A 19,093-nucleotide genomic window follows, 5' to 3' on the forward strand; every position below is an offset into this window, starting at 1 on the left:
AGTGAAACTTAGAAAGAAAAAAAAAACGCACTTGCGATGAAATGTTCTCCGAGCTCATGCTGTCCTCCCACACTGACAGAGCACAGACGAATGCGTGGAGGCAAATAATGTCAGAGTGCAGGAAAGCACAAAATGACCGGGAGGAGAGGTGGTGGGCTGAAGAGAGGGCTGAAGCTCAAATGTGGCGGCAGCGTGATGAAAGGAGGCAGGATTCAATGCTGAGGCTGCTGGAGGACCAAACCAGTATGCTCCAGTGTATGGTTGAGCTGCAGCAAAGGCAGCTGGAGCACAGACTGCCACTGCAGCCCCTCTGTAACCAACCGCCCTCCTCCCCAAGTTCCATAGCCTCCACACCCAGACGCCCAAGAACGTGGTGGGGGGGCCATCGGCCAACCAGCCACTCCACCACAGAGGATTGCCCAAAAAAAAGAAGGCTGTCATTCAATAAATTTTAAAGTTGTAAACTTTTAAAGTGCTGTGCTTAAAGTGCTGTGTGGCATTTTCCTTCCCTCCTTCACCACCCCTCCTGGGCTACCTTGGTAGTCATCCCCCTATTTGTGTGATGAATGAATAAAGAATGCATGAATGTGAAGCAACAATGACTTCATTGCCTCTGCAAGCGGTGATTGAAGGGAGGAGGGGGCGGGTGGTTAGCTTACAGGGAAGTAGAGTGAACCAAGGGGCGGGGGGTTTCATCAAGGAGAAACAAACAGAACTTTCACACCGTAGCCTGGCCAGTCATGAAACTGGTTTTCAAAGCTTCTCTGATGCGTACCACGCCCTCCTGTGCTCTTCTAACCGCCCTGGTGTCTGGCTGCGCGTAACCAGCAGCCAGACGATTTGCCTCAACCTCCCACCCCGCCATAAACGTCTCCCCCTTACTCTCACAGATATTGTGGAGCACACAGCGAGCAGTAATAACAGTGGGAATATTGGTTTCGCTGAGGTCTAAGCGAGTCAGTAAACTGCGCCAGCGCGCCTTTAAACGTCCAAATGCACATTCTACCACCATTCTGCACTTGCTCAGCCTGTAGTTGAACAGCTCCTGACTACTGTCCAGGCTGCCTGTGTACGGCTTCATGAGCCATGGCATTAAGGGGTAGGCTGGGTCCCCAAGGATACATATAGGCATTTCAACATCCCCAACAGTTATTTTCTGGTCTGGGAATAAAGTCCCTTCCTGCAGCTTTTGAAACAGACCAGAGTTCCTGAAGATGCGAGCGTCATGTACCTTTCCCAGCCATCCCACGTTGATGTTGGTGAAACGTCCCTTGTGATCCACCAGAGCTTGCAGCACTATCGAAAAGTACCCCTTGCGGTTTATGTACTCGCCAGCTTGGTGCTCCGGTGCCAAGATAGGGATATGGGTTCCGTCTATGGCCCCACCACAGTTAGGGAATCCCATTGCAGCAAAGCCATCCACTATGACCTGCACATTTCCCAGGGTCACTACCCTTGATATTAGCAGATCTTTGATTGCGTGGGCTACTTGCATCACAGCAGCCCCCACAGTAGATTTGCCCACTCCAAATTGATTCCCAACTGACCGGTAGCTGTCTGGCGTTGCAAGCTTCCACAGGGCTATTGCCACTCGCTTCTCAACTGTGAGGGCTGCTCTCATCTTGGTATTCATATGCCTCAGGGCAGGGGAAAGCAAGTCACAAAGTTCCATGAAAGTGCCCTTACGCATGCGAAAGTTTCGCAGCCACTGGGAATCGTCCCAGACCTGCAACACTATGCGGTCCCACCAGTCTGTGCTTGTTTCCCGAGCCCAGAATCGGCGTTCCACAGCATGAACCTGCCCCATTAGCACCATGATGCATGCATTGGCAGGGCCCATGCTTTCAGAGAAATCTGTGTCCATGTCCTGATCACTCACGTGACCGCGCTGACGTTGCCTCCTCGCCCGGTATCGCTTTGCCCGGTTCTGGTGCTGCATATACTGCTGGATAATGCGTGTGGTGTTTAATGTGCTCCTAATTGCCAAAGTGAGCTGAGCGGCCTCCATGCTTGCCTTGGTATGGCGTCCGCACAGAAAAAAGGCGCGGAACGATTGTCTGCCGTTGCTCTGACGGAGGGAGGGGTGACTGACAACATGGCTTACAGGGTTGGCTTCAGGGAGCTAAAATCAACAAAGGGGGTGGCTGTACATCAAGGAGTATTTCAGGCAGGACTTCACGGAGGGTTCCAATAAGAAATGGTGCACCTAAGTTATCGTTCTTATTGGAATGAGGAGGTTAGCCTGGCCTCTGATTGATACATGGCTAGATTTACCTCGCTGCACCTTCTCTGTGAGTGACTGCAGTGTGACCCAGAGGAATGAGTCCCCTAGACAGGGGAGGAGGCAAATGAGTACAAAACAAATCTGGTCTATTTCTTGTTTTGATCCACTCCATCTATCTTTTACATCTTTGGCTGGCAGCAGACAGTGCAGAAGGACTGCATGCCATCCACATCTCATGGCTGCTCGGCAGAAGATGGTACAGTACGACTGCTAGCCATCCTCATCTCTTGCCTGCCTGGCAGAAGATGGTACAATACGACTGCTAGCAATCCGCATCTCTTGCCTGCCCGGCAGAAGATGGTACAGTACGACTGCTAGCAATCCGTATCGCCTGCCTGCTCACCATAAGACGGCTCAGTATGACTGACTGCAGGACTAAAGAGAATGACCTGGTCAAGTCACTCCAAATTTAGTCCCTGCGCCCATGTCTGCCCAGGTGCTCCTAGCCGACATGGCCAGGAGCACCTCGGACGCAACGAGGACGGCTACCAGTCATACTGCACCGTCTGCTGCCAGAAGGCAATGGGTTGCTGCTACTGTGTAGCAATGCCGTACCGCGTCTGCCAGCACCCAGGAGACATAGGGTGACGGTTACCTGAGTGGGCTCCATGCTTGCCATGGTATGGCGTCTGCACAGGTAACTCAGGAAAGAAGGCGCGAAACGATTGTCTGCCCTTGCTTTCGTGGAGGGAGGGAGGGAACGGGGGCCTGACGATATGTACCCAGAACCACCCGCGACAATGTTTTAGCCCCATCAGGCATTGGGATCTCAACCCAGAATTCCAGTGGGCAGCGGAGACTGCGGGAACTGTGGGATAGCTATCCACAGTGCAATGCTCCGAAAGTCGACTCTAGCCTCGGTACTGTGGAAGCGCTCCGCCAAGTTAATGCACTTAGAGCATTTTCTGTGGGGACACACACACTCGAATATATAAAACCGATTTCTAAAAAACCGACTTCTATAAATTCTACCTTATTCCGTAGTGTAGACATACCCTTAATTTATAAAGTATATCATTGTTTGCAATCTGCTGAATCAAACTAATGTAACACACTAGATATATATATAATTTTAGATCAATTTTTAAAATATATTATTTGTAAAGACCTTCAATAGATTGTGTTTGCTTGCTGCAGTATTGTTTAGGTCTTTAGTAATGTTAGGGTTAATGTTTTCATTTAAACTAGACATGTTTGGTTAGTCTTTTTGTTTGTTTGTTTTAAATCCAGGGATACTGACTGGGATTTACTTTACTTTAGTCAAGGTTAGCTTAAATCTGAACAAGTTGTCCCTTTGAGCAAATCAGCCAAACCTGTTTTTTTACTGGCATTGCTACTACAAACAGATTTCATTTGTGTGTTAGTGTTGTTATTGTCCATGAGGATGTTCAGGGAGATTTATCTTCCTTTAGAAAATGCATCTGGGTTCTGAGCAGGTAAAATGGCCTTCTGAGTTTTTGAATGTGGTAGTAAAGACTGCTTTTCTCTGACGTCTGTCCAGGGTTCGGAAATGGTAACAAAGAGAATTAGTGAAAAAATAAGTAAAAATGGAAGAGAATAAAATTAAAGGTAATAAACATTATTTAGCCTTGTCTTTTCTCCCTTCCCCCTTCCCACCCACAGATTATCCAAATGGCATACGGCTTACATCAGCTGTTCCAGGAGCAGATATCAAAGTCCTAATAAATTTCAATGCACCCAATCCTCAGGATAGAAAGAAATTTACGGATGACTTGAGAGAGTCTATTGCAGAAGTTCAAGAAATGGAAAAGCACAGAATAGAGTGTAAGTACAAAGGTACATATAATAGAGCATTTTCAAACTAATCAACAATTAGTAAATCAGTTTAAGATATATGTAATATAATCCACCAGGATTTAAATCTTAAAATAATGTAGCTCTCCATCTGTGGCTTTGATATTATTTTAGAGATAAAACAGTGATTCCTAAAACTCCTGCCAGGATCTTTAGACTGATAGCTAGCGTACTATGTAATTGCAATAGAAATATATCTTAAGCACCAGCAAAAACTGACTGATGAGTAAGTAGAGGGTGGGTCTATACCAAATACGGTGAATAAGTTGTACTTAAGTTTTAGGGCTATTTTAAATGGCTTCTTAAAAAGAGGTATTGTCTTTTGGAGATGGGCTTTAGAAGAACGTTCACTCTATTTCTCTTTATATCAAACTTTATTCTTTTGAAAAGCATCATGTTTGCTGCTGCTTCAGTAGCCATTGTGCAAATGAACATACTGGAAGCTGCAGATATCTATCTATCTATCTATCTAAACATAGGATTTTATATTCTATTTTTCCAGCATGTGACATCCTTTCATCACATATGTTATGTTATAAAGCCACTAGGACAGGGATCAAGTCTTCCTCCATGTACAGTTCAACTCCACAATAAACTGACATCTCTGGATACATAATATTTGGCTTGTCATGTCATTGGCTCCCTTTCATTATAGTCAATAACTATGAACTGTACAATCATTCTCTTTGTTTCAGCTGAGCTAGAAAAACAGAAAGGTGTGGTACGTCCAAGCATCTCCCAGTGCTCCAGCCTCAAAAAAGAATCTGGCAATGGGACGCTGAACAGAGCCTGCCTGGATGACAGCTATGCCACTGGGGAGGGACTGAAAAGGAGTGCACTCAGCAGCTCCCTTAGAGACCTCTCTGAAGCTGGTAAGCACCACATTTATTCCCTGCTCCATATACCAGTGCGTGCAAAGAAGTGTGATAGATAGTTAAACTTTCTGTATTGCTTCTTTACATGGTCGCCATTCACAAATGAGCTTGTTTTTACGTCTATTTGCTTTTTTTTTTTTTAACATTTGTTCTTGGTTTTATTGTTGGGTTTGTTTTTTATTTATTTTATTTTACCTTATTTTACTGAACAAACTCTTTGAAAATATCAAACTGTTATAGCTTGCTATGTATACTTTTAAAGGAGAATGGAGACTGAGGAAAAATTGTAAGTGTATTATAGAAAAATGGTTGACTAGTGCTAGGAATAACCCACTTAGAATTCCTTTGTTTTTTCTCTTATTTTTTTCCTCCTTGTTAATGTAGACTTAGAAAGAAAACACTGAGGTCCCTATGCAATGACTGCTTCCTGTGTATTTTGTGCTTAAGTGTACCCATGTACTACATTGATGAATGAAATTGAGTGAAGCCCTACTAAATTCTATCTAGAGTGATTGTATCAGTCACACAGCATAACTGAATTATATCTCATCATTGTATTACGCACAACATAGGTCCTAATTCTTGCTGAAGCTGTTGTTTGCAAAATACTATTGCCAGAGTAATAGGAAAAAGCCCTGCTGGGCACAGTAGTAATGTCCCCAAGAGTCATAGCTGCTGCTGTGGCTAAAATTGGAACTGACCGATCTAAATGGGGTTTTCTAAATATTTATACATTACAAAAAATGGAAATGGAAAGATTGGTATGTGCCTGTTTTTATTTTATTTATTTGTTTTGCTACATGTCATTAATTATTAGTAATTAGCACCCTCATGTTTTCCAGACTTCCAGGGGCAAATGTTCAGCTCTGTGTTTAGAATGTTAGGCACACTGCTCCTGTTATTGCTAATAGAAGTTACACCTGTAACACCAGCCACGCCACACTGACAGTACCCATAAGAGTAGCAGCAATTGAATTTTTAAAAAAATATTTTATCTGGCTGTATTATTTATTTTGATTTGTTTTTTTAAATGGTGTATGATCTACAGTGGAGGCATAATTTTGTAATACTGTATATATCTTGAATAGTTAGCCCCTGTTAGCCTTTCCTTTTAATATCAAAGAGGAGGATTTAGCTGTGCTGCAGTAAATAAAACACTGGTAAATTGAATATGTAGTGTGTGTACGTACGTACGTACGTGTGTGTGTGTGTGTGTATATATATATCTCTATATATACGTACACACACACACACACACGTACACACCACCCCTCTATTATCACTTGTGTTTACTCTCTGTTTATATCCATCTATACCCATCTGCCTCATTAAAAGACATGGGGCCTGATCCAAAGCCCACTTCAAGTCAGTGAGAGTCTTTCCGTTGACTTCAGTTGGGGTTGGACCAAGCCCAAGTCCTCATTGTTATTAAATCTAAGCTGTATGGATATCTTCATCATTTTTTGTTTTATTTTAAGTTCATTTAGAATGAGAACAGCCATGTTACTGGATGTGGGAGTTTCATGGCTATACAAACCAATTTCCGTGGTTCCTGATTAACTCTCTTCATCCCAAAGGAATTTTCCATCACGGTCTTCCAAATATTGCCATGTACATAAATCCCTTTACAGGGTTATGTTCAATAAACAAGATGAATTTCTCTTGATCATGAAAACTTTCATATTTCAAAATTGTATGCCCGCTGTTGGCATGCTTATTATTGAAAGTGGTCTTTTTCGATGTTAGAAAGTAGAAATCATTTACAGACTGGAGGGTTTATCGATTAATTTGTTAAACCCAACCCAACTCAACTTAATTTTAATATTTACCCACTGACAGTTATGGAGAGCTTCTGTTTGGTCTTGTGCAGTGCATTTAACTTGAAAAATTACACACCTGTCACTTGATTTAGGTTAATAAAACACCATTTTCAGTCCCTGGGTACATACTACTATTTCTGTGATACATCAAAATCACTGTAGTGCGTTTTACAAGTACCTCCTCTAAGTTTAGCTTGCTTAGGGGGATTCACTCTGTTTTAGTATGGAACAGATGACCCCTAGAAAAATCAAAGAAAAATTTACCAGTTAGCAGAGGCATTGTGGTTCAATGACTGTACCAAAGCAGCAGACACACAAATAACTTCTGAAAAAGGTGGGCTGAAATAAGTTCATCCTAATTCTTGGTGTTTGTACTGCTATGACGTGAAATATAGGATGATAAAGAAAGAGGATCTGGGTGTACTGTGTGTGTATGTGTGTTTGTATAGAAAATGGGGATAGTGGGCTGGATTTTTAAGGTGTTTCTTAATTTTGCAAAAATCCAATTTTACATGTGCAAACTGAGTAATTGCATATGCACAGAGTTCAGTGCATAATTTCCTAAGGAACACTGCAGAGGTTTTTTTGAAAGCACTCTAAAAATATGGTTCTATGCAAGGGGAATCTAATTCTGTAAAGAAAGTTTTGGCTATGCAGGTTTCTGATGAAGCTGTGGTTTGGAAAACATTAGCTAATTTCCCCTTGCCAGAAGTCGTCATACCTATCACAGAGGAATAGTAGTAGGGAAAAGTGCCTTTAAAATGTTTTCTATGCTTGAAAAGGAAAAAATAAATTAAGTCTCAAATCTAAAGAGAAAAAAGACTGTTTGACCCTTTCACCTCCTACAAGCTGAAATTGGTTTTTGGAGAGCAATAGTTCAATTCCACAACAGGCAAACAATATCTGATATTGACCAGGTACTCTTTGCTGCTGGCTATGTTTCCATGAAAACATAAGTTGTATTTGCAAAAATTAAGTGAATGGGGGCTTTGGGGGTTTTAAGGTTAGTATTTAATAACCCTTATCTTGTTCTCTCTGATCTGACAACTGCTGCCATGGAATAAAAAGTAGAAATGGGAACTGGCAGCCAGCTGTATTACAAAACATGAATGAGTCAAAAGCATTTAATACTTCATCCTTTTTCAAATATGAAAAATGTGAGCATTTTTGTTGCTCATAACTGAACTGTCAGCCTGAATTGTCAGTGTGATTAGCTCTGTCCACTGAAAAATAGTCAAGAAAAAACATACTTATTTACCCTAGAATGTAGAATTCCAAATTCATGTGTAAAATGTTAGAAGGAAACAAAACACAACTAGAAAAGGAATGGATTGTGCCAAACTCTAAGAGAACTTTAGACAATTCCAAAGCTTTCTTCCATTTATGATATTGAAATGGGCCTACACATAGATATGAAAGATGAAAACTATCCCATCACAATTAGTAATGGGGGAACAGTGGTTTTGTGATTAAAAGACAGGACTGGGGAAGATATGTGGGTTTCTGATTCTATATATGCCACAGATTTCCTGGGTGACTTCAAGCAAGTCACAGCCTGATTTTCAGAAGTGCTGAGCACCTGTAGTTCCCAGTTACTTTCTATGGAGTTAGGAGTGCTCAGCATCTCTGGAAATCGGGCCCTTAACCTCTTTTTGACTCGCCATATCAATGTGTAAAATGGGGACAAATATTTACTTTCCTTCCAGAGGTGTGGTGAAGTTTGATGCACTCCTGATGGTAACATGCTTTGAGAGAGTGCACAGAAGTGCAAGGCTATTGTTACTACAACTGCAAGAGGGCACTGTTCCTGGTAGTCTCAGCAAATATCCCCAATACTTGTACTGTAATAATATATGAGTACTGACTGGCATTAAGGGCTAGAAACAATAAAATATAGCCCAAGTTTAAAAATTGTCCCTTTGCTTCTTGTATATTGCCCCAAACTTAATTTGTTGTCCTTTTTTTTTTAAACACTCTTCCTGCCCTTGAAACCAATATATGATGATTTTTATTAATCCTTCATAGTATTTTCCAATTTTTCTCTTGCCCATAGTTTATTCTCTGGGGAAAGACTGCAGGGATCTTCATTACCCCATATGTTCCATATACAGAAGCAGACTTCATGTTGTTGCAGAACCCTTACCCACCAGTAGGAGGACTCTTCAAGGGAATGGTTCAGGCTCTAAGGTCCTCCCTCATCCACATGATGCTGGGAGAGATTAAAAGTTTCTCTACTCACTCTTCTCCCTTGGGCTGAGGTGGAAGGAGGCAAAACGAACATTATTTGGGGTATGAAACATTAGAGCTCTTCTCCTGCCTTAGCAATCAAGATCTCCAGGGGAGCAGAAGGGCTGAATCTGTTTCCATAGAGAAAGTGGTGCAGGGGAGATACAGGACCCTAATGCCACAAGTTTCCTCTTTCCTTGCTATCATTGTCATCTTCCTTCTGTCCCCACTGGATGTTAGTGATGCCTGGCATGGTTCGTGTCTCTGGATGTGTGTACTATTGCCTGCTTCTGTTGATTCTCATTATATACCCCATTTTTAACCAAGTGGATTCTTATGAAAAAATCTGGTAGCCTGTGTTTATGTAAATACCCAAAGCATTCTGCAAATATATATATATGCAGGGATCACCCACACACTCACCCCTGAAATATAGCCGCCACCAACACTACTCCACTGGTTTATAGAGGGGAAATTATTCGCTTCTCCAAGGCAAGGGGAATTTAGGTAGGCAGGATGTAATTACATGCACTGAATTTGACCAGTGTGCCAAGGATAATGCTCCTAAAGTGAAGAGAGCCAGGAGTTTTTTAATCACAAGTGGTCAAGACCACAATTGCATGCCTCAACCAAAAGACTGTATTAAAAGACCCCTAGAAGTGGTCCTTCCAGATTATGATTGTGGCATGTCGGTGAGGTAGTATTGGGCATTTGAACTACCTCTGCTTGTGTCAGGCCTGGCCTCTGGGTAACTAGATGGCAACAAAAACAATGAGGCACCTTACAGACTAACAAATTTATTTGGGCATTTGTGGGCTGTAACCCACTTCATCAGATGCATGGAGTGAAAAATACAGTAGGCAGGTATAAATATACAGCACATTAAAAGATGGGAATTGCCTTACCAAGTGGGGGGTCAGTGCTAATGAGGCCAATTCAATCAGGGTAGATGTGGCCTATTCCCAACAGTTGACAAGAAGGGGTGAATATCAAAAGAAGGAAAGTTCCTTTTTGTAGTGCTAACGAGGCCAATTCAATCAGGGTGGATGGCAACAGTTTTCACTCCCATGAATACTACTTTCACAACGTGCTGAAGCTAGTACAGTGACTCATTATTTGGTAGATGGCTGTTAAAATAGTTTACTTCACTAAGAACATAATTTGAATCCTTTTCCAGACTATTTTAGCCAAGAATCACAAACTGAATCACAAGAAGTGCCATTGATCTCAGTATGCCTCTCACTGGCATAGAGCAGATAGACCCAAGAAGTACAGTACAGTAGTGACAACTGAAATTTAACATTTCCTTTAACATTCTGCATATCTAAGGTCAATTTCTGCAAGGACACAATGGATTTTCATTCAGGATTCCCTGTAAGAGCTCACAGAATTTGCAAGTCTCTGTAAGGATATTCTAATTTCTAATTGTTTCAAGTGTATTGAGTTTAAAGTGACCTTGTTTGTACATGTGGAGATATGTTGCAGTAGTGCACCTTAGTGATGCTTACTCAGAAGCAGCATACAACCATCACAGTCAATTACCAACCATGACAGAAGTGAATTGGTCAAGAGAACAAGAATTTAACTTTCAAAGGAGAGGAAAGAGAGCTGGAATTTAATTTTACAAAGAGAGGAATGAGAAACGGTGTTGTGTAACGACCTTCAAAAATATTAAAAGTAAAACTCAACTTGCTGAGCACGAGTCATAAATTTGATAAACATCACCTAGTTTTATAGCACAGCAGCTAATAATCATTCTAGTGTAGAGTTATGCTATACGTAACAGCTGAATAAGCTCCTTCTATCCTGGAGTTACCATTTCCCTGCAATGCCTTTTGAAGACTGCAGCTCAAAGAAAACATTTTAAGCTGGGATGGATGTAGCATTGAAAAATAGTTTGTAATAAAACGATCCTACACTGGCAAGGGAATACTCTGTAGGATCTAATAGGTCATTTCCATTTCTGATTGTCTGTCTACAGCCCATAGTGAACCTGTTTCACTTTGTTTTTAAGAAACTATGTCTTTGCTCTTGGAAGAACTTACCAGAGGGCTCTTTAATGTACAGTAGTGATTATTATAGATGTCACAAATATGATTTCACTTTTTTCTGCTAGTATTCCTTTGCCCACAGTCATCTTAGGTACATAGACAGATGCTCACCCATCTGTCCACATATACTGCATTCACCACTGTGGCATCTGAACATTTTCACTCCTGCTTTACCTTCAGTGGGAGACCTTAGGTTTTTCTGTGTTCCTTCATGCCTGGCCCCTTTTATTCACCTTTGCCAGAATAATACCCATCTCCCCATTCAGTGGTGGATCTCTTCCTTCAGGATTGTGGATTGGCTGGCAGGAGTGATTTGACTGTCACAACCAGCACCATTACTACCAATAAACAAAGAGCAAAATTCACCCTCTGACTAGGCAATAAGAATTCTAAGATAATCAAAACAGCTTCTCTCTCATGGCACACAATACAGTATTGACATGTTTTCGAGCCAGGTAAAACTGCAGTAAAGAATGTACCACAAAGATTTTGGCAAAGAGCTCTTCCAAAGGAATTGCTCATCTGCAAACACATAATCTCAGTTTAAAGGGTTTATGTTGAGAACTGTGAATTGTTGCAAACGTAGGACCCTTAGTCATAGCAAAGGGGAAAGGAATATCTCATTCCTCTCCGGCAACGCTCTTTGGAGCAGCAATGGCAGGCTCTGAAGAGAACTGTATCAAGCCTTCCGATACAGAAAGGAGGTTTGCTGTGACACTGGGCCTTTTAAGAAAAGTGGTGGGGCATCAAGAGAGAAATATGGAATGCATGTAGCTTTTGGAGATGCTTGGAGAAGCTGATCACTCTTCCATCCTGATGATACCTTAGAGACTAACAAATTTATTTGAGCATAAGCTTTCATGAGCTACAGTTCACTTCATCGGATGCATGATGCTGTAGCTCACGAAAGCTTATGCTCAAATAAATTGGTTAGTCTCTAAGGTGCCACAAGTACTCCTTTTCTTTTTGCGAATACAGACTAACACGGCTGCTACTCTGAAACCTGTCATCCTGATGATGTTAGCTTTGTTTGATCATCCCCTAAACAGAACATTCTTACATTTGTTAGCTTAATATCCAACAAGCTAAATTCAATAAAAATAACTATTCTATGTAGATACACATATTATCTCTGATGAATTAGCTGGGCAGCCCAGTTATTAAATCTGGGTGCATAATCTTATATTTGGGCATCCTGTTTTTCGGCACTTAGCTTCCTAAAATCAGTATTTAGAAGCCAACTGAGGGTTCCACATTTAAGGTTTGGGCAACTAACTTTGGCATCCACCTTAGGAAAATTCAGCCCGACTACTTTGTCAGCCTTAATACCTAAATGTAAAGCACTGCACAGCTAGACAAACAAAATCTAGCCATAATTGAATGGCTACATTTAAGTTATTTTTCTTTTTAATCATCATGAAAGAAGATTATATGAAATCCATTGAGGTTCAAAATAAAACATTCAAAGGATGACAGAGATTTTCCATTTCCCCTCCCCACTGAAATCAGAAAGTTCCCCATAATTCAAAACAAAACAAAAGGACACCACCCACAACACTGTTTGAGGAAAACAGATTTATGGACATATTTGAAAATTTGCTTCTAGGAAATTAAGAAATTAAAACTCTAGCCAACAGTGAACGTTATGACCCCCACTGCTAAATGTAGAGACTAAAATATACATATTTTAAGATTCTTTTAAAAAACAAAAACACAGTAAAGATGACAACTTGCTTCAAAACAAAAGGATCATCCTTTATAGGATACATATAGGTACAGAAACTTAATTTAATTAATGGCCTTAAAGTTTAAGTTTCTGCCTTAGTAGTTACTATACCGGTCTAACTTACCATAATAAATTAGTTCCCCCGAGGCCCCTCTAGTTGCGTTTAGAGGCTCCTGTAGTAATTAAGGGAAGTGGATATTTTTCACCCAGGTCTTGTCTCAGTCTCTAATCTATGGTATTGCATGTCCTGGGCAGGCAAGCGTGGGCGTCGCAGCAGTGCAGGATCGCTAGACAGCAATATGGAAGTAAGTAGGAAGTTACTGATGTCTAGCTGGATGTGATGATGTGCATTTCAAACCTTTCTTTTATATACATATTTTTTTGCTCTCTTTCTTCTAACATATAACCTGCCTGCCTCAGATAAAATGCATGCGTAGGCTACTCACTTTGTATTATTCCAGCTTAAAAAACACTTATGGCTTGTTTTAGACTAAGCACCATTTTTGGTTTCAGCTAACCTTGTTCCCTCCTCTGTTCCTGCAAGCATGGTTAAATGAACATGATGTCCTTTTGCCACCATTTCGGTCTGATCCCAGCCTGAAGGCCCACTTGCACTTCGTTACACAATACACTGTTCTATGCTGTTTGATATCTAGCTAACACTATTGACTTTCATGCTCAGCCATTCCCATTGCTTATTTTCTAGTTAAATTGCTAAATGTTTGCAGTCATACCACCATGGAATTGCACAGATAGGGCATGGGAGGAGAAAATGAGTAAGACAGATGAATTCAATGTGGATTTCATGAGATTTCATTCATCTTCAAACCATTTATATATACTGTTCATGTCGTTGAATTCAGCTTGCAGATTTATTTATTTTTTTTGTGTGTGTGTGTTTGCGTTGGGTAGATTGCAGTTTAAATCTAGCACGTTATTCTTAAGTACTGCTTTGTCCCTAATTGTTTAAAAAAAAAAAAATCTCCAAAGACTAAATAGACAATTCAAGGCTAAATAGTAGGGAACATGGGCCATAGGTCAGAAAAAAATCACCACGTAGAAACCTTATTGAAATGAGTTGTAGAAGTATTGTTGCAGTCTAACATATAATATAAAGCTAGGTTTATGAAGCAGCACAACCCTTCCCTACTGCGGTTTACAATAAGAAAAAACTACTTTTAAATTTAAATTTAAAAAAAAATCTATTATGAAATTGGAATGGTAACTAACATGTGTTACTGTGTGTTCATTTCAGTTTAATTTAATGTAGCTTTTTTATTTTAAGAAAAATGTGACTGGTATTTTAAAATGTATTTTTTCTTTAAAACAAATTCCCAGGTATAATGTCATCTTTCATTGACATTTCTCTTAATTTAAGTATCAGATTTTTACAATAAAAGTATTAAAAGAGAAACCAGATAATGGCTATTAATGTTTATAAGCATTCCAAGAAGGGCATGAATGCCTCAACTGTAGCTTGAAGAGAGAAACTGTCAGAAGAGAAATTCTGCTATAACACTTAACATAGTCAGCCCATGTGAGCATGTAAGGAAGACTTGATGGATCAGTGTGAACTTTTTCTTTTAAACATATTTTAAGATTTTTTTTTTAATTTTCATTTCTATTAATTTCTTTTAGGGGTCCATCATTAGCAGTCCTCACATGCGCCGAAGAGCTACATCAACCCGAGAGTGTCCATCTCGCCCTCACCAGGCTATGCCTAACTCTTCCTCACTCCTAGGTTCCTTATTTGGTAGTAAAAGGGGGAAGCCACCTTCCCAAGGCCATCCACCATCTGGCCCATCGCAGCAGCCTCAGCACCCACCTGTAATCCCACATCAGCAACACTCTCAGCATCCTTCTGCCATGCACCATGCAGGGCCAGCTGAGGGGCAGGGGCAGACGCAGGCACAAGTGCACACTCACCATTCACAGTACTGTCACATGCAGCAGAACCCACCCCCTTATCATCACCATCACCACTATCATCCTCCACAGCACATCCAGCACACGCACCAGTACCATCCACATGTGCCTCATTCCCAGCATGCAGCACATTCTTCTTACATGCAGCACCCTCATTCACAACATACCCACCCTCCGCACCCTCCATTGCCCCCCCCTCACCCTGGGCACTCTTCTCATTCCCAACATGCTCAGCATCACCATGGACAGTCAGCTCCTCCTTCCACTTCAAGCAGTGCTAAGCCCAAACACAGTGGCATCAGCACAATAGTCTAGAAGTATTTGTCCTAATAATGGTAGTTTTAGGCACGGTTATAAAGGCACTTAAAGGAAGCAGCAAATAAAATGTGGATTTTTACCCAGCCAAACAATTTTTGACTTCTGCAAGCTTAAGGACTTGCTGTTACTAAATACAACCATTTGAATTAGTGTGATCAATATTGGTTTTACTTATCTCTTCAGCAGAGGCTTGCCTTCTGGCCAGTCCTTATCTTCAATTGCCTTGAAAACATGCTGCTTACTGAATACAAGTTAAGCTTCCTTTTTCACCAAATCCCATGACAATTTTACATGCATAATAAAAACATAACCTATTAAAAAAAAAGTGATTCAGAACCAAGTGTTGCATTCTTGCTCTTTTATTGTCAATAGGCAAAAAAATAAGTAGACCTGATATGGTTGATGAAAGTACGTAAGTAAACTTTATGTAATATAAATATATATATAAATATATATATACTGTATAGTTAACATTTGTGCTTCGAAAGCAAATTTTTCAGTCCACAAAACTAGCAATATAGACTTTACACGGAATTACACTTACTTGATAGAAGGACAGTAACAATATAGCTTATGAAAGAGTAGACCAAAAACTTTAAATGCTAGGAATAAATTTCAGACATTTCAGTATTTTAATTTAAAAGTCCTCTAGACATATTAAGACTCTAAGCAATCATTACTAAAATGTGCCAAGTAACATAGTATTTAACTGTTGTAGTAAAATATTGCTTTGTATAAATCCTTATTTTTATTAACATAATATCATATGTAATCAGTATTATAACTGCTCTGCTATTTCAGGAAAGCAAACTAGTTAAGATGCAGTAACTATACAGTAGCAACATGGGATGACCATTTACCACTGGTTATCTTAAAGCATTGGTTACACAAATTCTTAGACACTTTAAAGGCTGTGATAACTGTGAATTTACATGATCCGCATTTCTTTTATATGCATATGATTTTATGAACACATATGAAGAGTTACATGAAAGGTGCATGCCTACACTGCAAAAACATTCATCTCAAACATGATGAAAATTACAAACACCCATCCTTCTCAGTCACTTCATTTTCCTATTTACCATGACTTGCTCATTTTTTCAGTTAAAATGAACTATAATCTGACAGTGTTTCCAGATGGAACTGCTCTAAAATTTTAAGGTGTATTTTAGTATCTAGTATAGTGTGGTTATTTGGTTTTGGTTTTGGTTTTTTTAGTAGTGTAATTCCATATAGCCATATGCTAGCGGCAAAGTGGGTTCACCATTTTTACTCATCACATTTGTTAGTTTACACAGCACTCAGCAGGCTGAGTTTATGCTCAAACCCTCACTGTCCTACTCCAATTAGTTGCAAGACATCATATAAAAGCAGGCTGTGCTATTGTTGTTTGTGTTGTAATCAAGCCGTTTGCAAATTCATATGAGATTTTGTATCCCTGAATCCTGTACAAAGTCATACATGGAGCATACTTTGTAGTTTCAGCATTTTGAGCCACTGCAAGGACTTTACACCTAAATGGTAGAAACAAAGGAACCACAACTGCAAAACTACACCAGCTAAAATGCAAAACTTGAAGAAGGGAAAAAAAGAAGTTCCCGTGTGAGATGGGTAAAAAGAAGTCGGAAAAGAACCAGATCTGTCTGTTTATTTGAACAATACAAATATATAGTAGCGTTGTATAAGGAAAGGATGAACTTTCCGTATTGAGTTACTTTTGGTATCTTTAATTTGGTTTTTCCCCTCCCCGTTTCTCCTACAGTTGATATCTTAATACCAGCAAAACTGCAAACTGAGCACTTTGTTAATCTTCATAAAGAGCAAATATAGCAATCTAGAGTTTAGCCTTTTGCTAAAATCTGTCCATGTTTGTTCCCCCGTGTGCAATATCTTTGATCCCTTTTGCTCCTATAAATTAATCTTACATGAAATGAGAATAACACAAATATTTTTTAATATCATTCAAGCTATCCTAAATTCTGTGTCTTGCCTTACGAGGCTGATCTGGGCCCTCGGAGGCTGTATTCCTTGCAGTTTAAAAAATACTGTTCTTGTAAGGGAAAGTAGAATTGTCTGCATGTCCTCTAACATTAATAGTGTGAGGCTACACTCTACATATTGTATATTTGCACAATACATCAGTGTTACTGTTGATATTAGTTGAAGTAAAGGGATACATATTTAAATATGTCTGCTTTTCTTCATACCTGTGTACCAATAGTAGAGTCTAACTGTAATTTATAGGTTGTTCCAGAAAAGTTAAAGATACCATTCAGGTACAAAAGTCTTTCTGAAACCACATCTTTTAATGAAAACTGAGGTAAAAATGCTCCTCTCCATCGCATACTATATATTCTGAACTTGTTCTGTATGCAGAATTATTGATGTCAGTGAAAGTGCTGTGTGCTGAACAAGTGCAAAATATGTACTGGAGATCTGCATTGTACCGTGGAGAGGAAGATTTGGCCCCAGATGTTGTTTAGTTAGCATGCAATGCCTTAAGTATTTTAGCACTGAAATACTTCACATTTGTTTGGTTTGGTTTCACATTACCCCTTAGGTTCATTTAAGAAAGGCGTAACAATAAATTGCCTTAGATTTACACTGTGGGCCAGGTTTTAATTTTGGCAGGTGCAATTGATGACGTGCAAAAGCTGTCACAAATTTTGTACGTGCAAGAAACCATTTGCACATGATTTTATGCGCGCACGCATACACACACATACTGGGGAGGGCCTACTTAGTAGGCCCACTAATTCCACAGGGAAAATCAGAGGCCATCTTGTGGCTGCTAAAAGTATTGGGTCCTTTTAAGAGCACAATATTTGAAAACTTTCTCATAGTTTAAAATCATTGAGAAGAAACACAGTATGCTCATTCTTTCTTTCTTTTTGGAACTGATTACCTTTAACAAATGTCTTGGTGTCAGCATAAGTCTTAAGAACCTCACTACTACTACTTTAGGTAACATGTCTGACTACATCTGAGATTATTAGTTGCACACAACACCACAGATCACGCCTAGAATGAGAAGATGACCGTATTCTGTTACTGTGTGCATTGGAGAAAATGAAATAGTAGACGTTGAAAGGTTTTAGTCCTATTTCCTTATTGATTAAAAATTAGCATAGATCACTACCGGGGCCCATGTTTCTCTGTTCCCATGAATAATATGGCTAAGTAATAGTGTCAGTTTGAAAGAATGAAAGGGAAACCGAAAGAATGCAGATCACAAAAACCACAGATCTTTTCTGGGACAACGATCAAATATGTATTTGGGTTTTTTAATTTTTTTAAGTTCATGAAATGTACAACAATGTAAAAAAACCAAGTTCATCCTAATATAATGTACGTCTTGTATTGCTAAAAAAAGTCTTCAAACATACAGTGTAGAATGATTTTCCCATCATGTACTGCATGCAGCAGAAGCCTCTTGTTTCTTGATAAAATGAGCTGAAAGACAGTCAGCAGATATTTAAACAATGAATCTCTAAATGTTGACTTGCTGTTCCATATGAAGCTGTGTGTTTTCTGCAGTTAAGCATGCATTTTGCTGTTTCCGTTGTAAAATATCATTGCACTTGTTGCCTGCAAAATGAGTTAGTGTGTATATAGTTAAAAGAAAAATGAAACCAATAACAAGATTAAATTGCGGGGAGGGGGTGGAGGATGTTGGAAGTGGGACCAAGTAGGGGCAATAGATAATTCTCTAAATTGTATATAGTGTGTAAATTAGTATTACTATAAGTCTGCAGTCACTTTGAGGTTGCATACAGTACCTATCTCCTGCTAGGAACTTTAATCCAGCTTTGAGTTGTATTAAACTGTTAGAATTAGGTCTTGAATGCAGACTGTTAAAGACTTCAGGAAACATCATGCTCACAAGAAGCTTCTGTTCTGGGGAGGCTCAAGACCCATTTTGTAATTGCAGGGAAGAAAGGAGTGCTTTCATTTTAATATGCATTCTGTTTGTAAGTAGTAACAGGCCCTATCGATGTAAAACTATAACTGTGATCATGTGGAGAAATCAAATAAATCATTTAAAACTC

The 19,093-nt window shown here is 39.7% G+C and overlaps 1 protein-coding gene across 18 annotated transcripts in view; it reads left to right on the top strand.

The window, feature by feature from the left end:
• The window catches only part of IQSEC1 (IQ motif and Sec7 domain ArfGEF 1), a 718,643-nt gene extending 699,550 nt beyond the window's left edge, over window positions 1–19,093 (top strand). For 11 of the 18 annotated variants that reach the window (XM_073352194.1, XM_073352196.1, XM_073352198.1 and 8 more), the window contains 4 exons: window positions 3,908–4,081; window positions 4,795–4,971; window positions 13,053–13,102; window positions 14,436–19,093. In XM_073352194.1, the coding sequence (XP_073208295.1) occupies window positions 3,908–4,081; window positions 4,795–4,971; window positions 13,053–13,102; window positions 14,436–15,038 (1,004 nt within the window). In that variant the 3' untranslated portion in view covers window positions 15,039–19,093. The remainder of the gene's footprint in view (window positions 1–3,907; window positions 4,082–4,794; window positions 4,972–13,052; window positions 13,103–14,435) is intronic. The other 7 variants (XM_073352195.1, XM_073352197.1, XM_073352199.1 and 4 more) reach the window with 4 other exon arrangements.

The sequence above is a fragment of the Lepidochelys kempii genome, chromosome 7 (assembly GCF_965140265.1).
Source record: "Lepidochelys kempii isolate rLepKem1 chromosome 7, rLepKem1.hap2, whole genome shotgun sequence".
NCBI classification, from domain to species: domain Eukaryota; kingdom Metazoa; phylum Chordata; order Testudines; family Cheloniidae; genus Lepidochelys; species Lepidochelys kempii.